The following is a 5,014-nucleotide window of genomic DNA, read 5'->3' as shown; positions in this document are numbered from 1 at the left end:
AAAAAAAAAAAAAAAAACCAAAAGAATGAACCTAGTCTCCAGAGTGATTTTGATTTTTCTCATGAGTGGGACCCACCGTGCCCAGGCTGAGAGATGGGGCCCTCTTGGTTCATCTAATTCCCTGGGACCAGCTGTTGGCTATTGTCCAGCTGGTGACTGTCAGCTCCTGAGAGGTGGTTCTGGACAACTGAGGGCTCTCCCTGACCCCAAAGAGCCCATTTCCCAAAGGGAGAAAAAACAGGTCCCACAGTTTGGAAAGTCCTGTCTGCTAAGAGATGACACCCGCTAGGAACAGGGCCTATAGGTTTAAGCTCCGGCCGGTGAGGCTAGAGGGACCCATGGGTACTCTTCGTCTCCCAAGGAGCTCCCAAAGTCCCTTCATATTTTCCCTTCCCCCATCCTAATAGAGTTGTATTCAGAACCGACCGTGTCTCACCAGTGGCTGCAGTGAGGGTGCTGTTATAGCCTCTGACCTCATTCCTCTCGGCCCAGACAGTGAGGTGGTACAGACGGCCAGCTTCCAGTTCCTTTAGGATGATTTCAGTACCTGAGGTGTTTTGGATCCTGGGGTCAGTCATGCCCTCCCCGATCCATGAGACCCAGTAGGTGTAGGAAGACTGGCCTGGGCCCTGGGGAGCTGTCCAGCGCAACGTAATAGAGCTGTTGGTTCCGTCCTTCTTGCTGAGACTTCTCACTGCGTTGGGGGCTGGGAGAGGGAGCAGAGTCAGGATTTCCACGTCCCCTAGTCCCCAAGAGTCCAGAACACAGTGCTATGCCCTGTCCTTGTGCAGCCCAGCTCATTAAGAAACACTTCCTGGCAGGGCACAGTGGCTCAGGCCTGTAATCTCAGCACTTTGGGAAGCTAAACCGGGAGGACTACCTGAGCCTGGGAATTTGAGATCAACCTGAGCAACATAGTGAGACTCTAGCTCTACTAAAAATTAAAACAAATTAGCTGGGCACAGTAGCACATGCCTGTAGTCCCAGCTACTAGGGAGGCTGAGGTGGGAGGATCGCTTGAGCTTGGGAGGTTCAGGCTGCCTCTGCACGCCAGCCTGGGAGACAGAGCAGGATCATCTCAAAAAAGAGAGAGAGAGAGAGAGGTCAGGTGCAGTGGCTCTCGCCTATAATCCCAACAATTTGGGAGGCCAGGGTGGGTGGATCATTTGAGGCCAGGAATTCAACACAAGTCTGGGCAACATGGCAAAACCCTGTCTCTACTAAAAATACACAAATTAGCTGGGTGTGGTGGTGCCTGCCTGTAGTCACAGCTACTTGGAAGGCAGAGGCAGGAGAATTGCTTGAGCCCAGGAGGCTGAGTTGCGGTGAGCTGAGATTGTGCCATTGCACTCCAGCCTGGGTGACAGAGGAAAATTCTGTCTCAAGAAAAAAGAAAGAAAAGAAGGAAAGAAGGAAAGGGAAAGAAAGAAAGAAAGAGAGAAAGAGAGAAAGAGAGAAAGAGAGAAAGAGAGAAAGAGAGAAAGAGAGAGGGAGAGAGGGAGAGAGGGAGGGAGGGAGGGAGGAAGGAAGGAAGGAAGGAAGGAAGGAAGGAAGGAAGGAAGGAAAGGAAGGAAAGAAAGGAAAGAAAGGAAAGAAAGAGGAAGGGGAAGAAAGAAAAGGCCTGTGCCCCCGAAGCCCCACGATCAGCAGCAGGAGACGTCTGCACGGGCTGTCTTCTTCTTCAGGGCAGAGCCAGCCCCCAGCTGTGATTACATCTACCTGTGAACTTGGAGAGGGGGATGTCTGAGCTCAGAGAGGCTGAAGAGCCTACAGACTACAGAGCCAGAGCCCAGAGGAAGTGCTGCGCCGCTGCTGCCGGTTCTGAACCTCTCACCAAAACAGGGAGTGGGCACTGAGGGTTCCTACCTGTGGAGATGCTGAGATTCTGCCTGGAGCCACGTGCTCCATTTTTTTCTGCCCATACAGAGAATGTGTACAAGGTTCCGGGTTCGAGTCCCTCAGCTGTCACATTGGCATTTGCTGTGTTTCGGGTCTCAGTTCCACCACCGTCTCCAGTGTACTCTACCCAGTAGGTGTAGTCCTGAAGGTCTGGGCCATCGGGGACTTCCCAGCTCAGGGCGATGGAGCTGTTGGTCTGAGTATCCATATGGAGGTTTCTCACTGGGTTGGGGGCTGAGAAATTAGGAAGAAGATCCTATGTGGGCAGAGATACAGAACAAAATGGGGCAGGAGTGGGCCCCTCACTGCCCTCCATGATCTTAGCTCTTGTTCAACTGCTGGTGCCAGCAGACAGAGGGTGTATGTTCTAGACCGTGTTTCTCAAACTTTAATGTGTCGGGCGCAGTGGCTCACGCCTGTGATCCCAGCACTTTGGGAGGCTGAGGCAAGTGGATCACCTGAGGTCAGGAGTTCAAGACCAGCCCGGGCAACATGGTCAACGGGGTTTAGTAGAAACGCTGTCTTGGCCAGGCGCAGTGGCTCATGCCTGTAATCCCAGCACTTTGGGAGGCCGAGGTGGGTGGATTACCTGAGGTCGGGAGTTCGAGACCAACCTGGTCAACATGGTGAAATCCCTTCTCTACTAAAATACAAAATTAGCCAGGCGTGGTGGCAGGTGCCTGTAATCCCAGCGACTCGGGAGGCTGAGGCAGGAGAATTGCTTGAACCCAGGAGGCAGAGATTGCAGTGAGCCGAGATCGCACCATTGCACTCCAACCTGGGGAACAAGAGTGAGACTTCATCTCAAAAAAAAAAAAAAGAAACGCTGTCTCTACTAAAAATACAAAAGTTAGCCAGGCATGGTGTGGCATGTGCCTGTAATTCCAGCTACTCGGGAAGCTGAGGCATGAGAATCGCTTGAACCCAGGAGGCAGAGGTTGCAGTGAGCTGAGATTGCACCACTGCACTCCAGCCTGGGCAACACAGCAAGACTCTATCTCAAAAAAAAAAAAAAGAAAAGAAAAAAAAAGAAAAGAAAAGAAAAGAAAATAGAAAAGAAAAGAAAAAAAGAAAAAACTTTAATGTGTGCACATCTCACGGGGGATCTCGTTAAATGCGGGTTCTGAGCAGTAGGTCTGGGGTGGAGCTGAGATACTCATTTCCAGTCAGCTTCCCGGAACACTGATGCAGCTCACACGTGGGTCATAATTTGAGTAGTACTATAGCCTCCATATGTGTGTCCCCTTCCACAAATTCATATGCTGAAACCTAATCTCCAATGAAATAGCATTAAGAGGTAGGGCCCTTACAAGGAGATTTTTTTTTTTTTCTTTTTCTTGAGATGGAGTCTCGCTCTGTTGCCCGGGCTGGAGTGCGGTGGCCGGATCTCAGCTCACTGCAAGCTCCGCCTCCCGGGTTTACGCCATTCTCCTGCCTCAGCCTCCCGAGTAGCTGGGACTACAGGCGCCCGCCACCTCGCCCGGCTAGTTTTTTGTATTTTAGTAGAGACGGGGTTTCACCATGTTAGCCAGGATGGTCTCGATCTCCTGACCTCGTGATCTGCCCGTTTCAGCCTCCCAAAGTGCTGGGATTACAGGCTTGAGCCACCGCGCCCGGCCAAGGAGATTATATCATACAGGTGAAGCCTTTATGCCTGGAGTCACTGCCTAAGAGAGGCCCCATGGCCCAGCACAATTGCTCACGCCTGGAATCTCAGCAACTAGGGGGCAGAGGTTGGGAGATTGCTTGAGGCCAGGAGTTAGAGACCAGCCTGGATCACATAGCAAGACCTCATCTCTAAAAAAAATAAATTAGTCAGGCATGGTGGCCCACGTCTATAGTCCCTGCTACTTGGGAGGCTGAGGTGGGCGGATGGCTTCAGCCCAGGAATTTCAGGCTGCAGTGAGCTATGATCCTGCCACTGCACTCCAGCCTGGGTGACAAAGCGAGACTCTGACTCTTGAAAAAAAGAAAAAAATAAGAGAGAATCAAGGGATTCTTGTGTGGTGGTGAAGACGGCCTCTGACTTTCCAATATGGTAGGCATTAGCACAGTGGAGGATGAAGGCAGGACTGGGAGCCCCTCAACAGGCCTTTTGAGCACACGAAATGTGAAACTGAATTTGTAGTTTCATGCAACTTTAATGAGTTTAAATCTAATAGCCACGTGTGGCTAGTGGCTACCATATGGGACAGTGGAGGTGTAGACCCAGGCAGCTGTCCACATCAGGGTCATGGAGCTGATGATCTGCGTTTCCATCCTCAATATGGGACACAGTTGGGAACTAGAAGAAGAGTCAGAGGGTCAGAGTGTCCCCACTCACAGTATCTCATTCCTTGAAAGCTCAGGTAACATGCCTTGGCCCCTACACATTCCTGTCAGTGCAGGAAGATGCTCCTGGACATTATGGTCCACATTCTAGAGAGTTCTAGACACAGACTGGCCCCAGCTTCGCAGCTGGAGGTACCATGGACATTCATTCCTTCTTTATCTCTTGAGCTGAGACTGCCCCAGGATGTGGACAAGGGTACCTGGCTCAATGTGGCCCAGAGGGACTATGGACCAGACAATCAGCCACGTTCTCCTGCCTACCGTCCCTTAAACAAATAAGAGATCAAACAAATGGCGACTGCCTCTCACCTGTGGTGGCCTTTCCAGTCTCCTGCGAGCTGTTGATTCCGTTCTTCCCCACCCACACGGAAAACACGTACAAAGACCCGGGTTCAAGTCCATCCACGGTGATGCTGGTGCCTGTTGTGCTTCGGGTCTCCCTTCTGTCACCGTCTCTGGTGTACTCAACCCAGTAGGTGGAGTTCTGTGGGTCTGGGCCCTCGGGGACCTCCCAGGTCAGGGCGAGGGAGCTGTTGGTTTGAGCCTCCACGCTCAGGTTTCTCACTGGGTTGGGAGCTGAAAACCAGTACAGGAGGGGAAATGAGTTGTAGTTTCTGGCCCTCCAACTTTCCAGCCCTTCCTTAACCACTGGATCCAGCAGGTGGAGGCCGGGAGGCCCAGCTCTGCACTGTCCAATGTGGCAGCCACGAGTTCCATGTGAGTGTTGAGCACTCGTGACGTGACTTTTGTGAAATGAGATGAACCATTAGTGTGAGATCCACAC

General features: G+C 51.8%; 1 protein-coding gene across 2 annotated transcripts in view; it reads right to left on the bottom strand.

Moving 5' to 3' along the window:
* PTPRH (protein tyrosine phosphatase receptor type H) overlaps positions 1–5,014 on the bottom strand; it is a 30,085-nt gene that overhangs the window by 19,348 nt on the left and 5,723 nt on the right. For both annotated transcript variants that reach the window (XM_017892593.1, XM_017892594.1), the window contains exons 5-7: positions 4,540–4,806; positions 1,867–2,133; positions 437–706 (exon numbers count right to left, since the gene is read on the bottom strand). In XM_017892593.1, the coding sequence (XP_017748082.1) occupies positions 437–706; positions 1,867–2,133; positions 4,540–4,806 (804 nt within the window). The remainder of the gene's footprint in view (positions 1–436; positions 707–1,866; positions 2,134–4,539; positions 4,807–5,014) is intronic.

This window comes from Rhinopithecus bieti, unplaced genomic scaffold (genome assembly GCF_001698545.2).
Source record: "Rhinopithecus bieti isolate Rb0 unplaced genomic scaffold, ASM169854v2 scaffold_22436, whole genome shotgun sequence".
Taxonomy (NCBI): Eukaryota; Metazoa; Chordata; class Mammalia; order Primates; family Cercopithecidae; genus Rhinopithecus; species Rhinopithecus bieti.
This window is presented reverse-complemented; position numbering and strand designations above follow the sequence as displayed.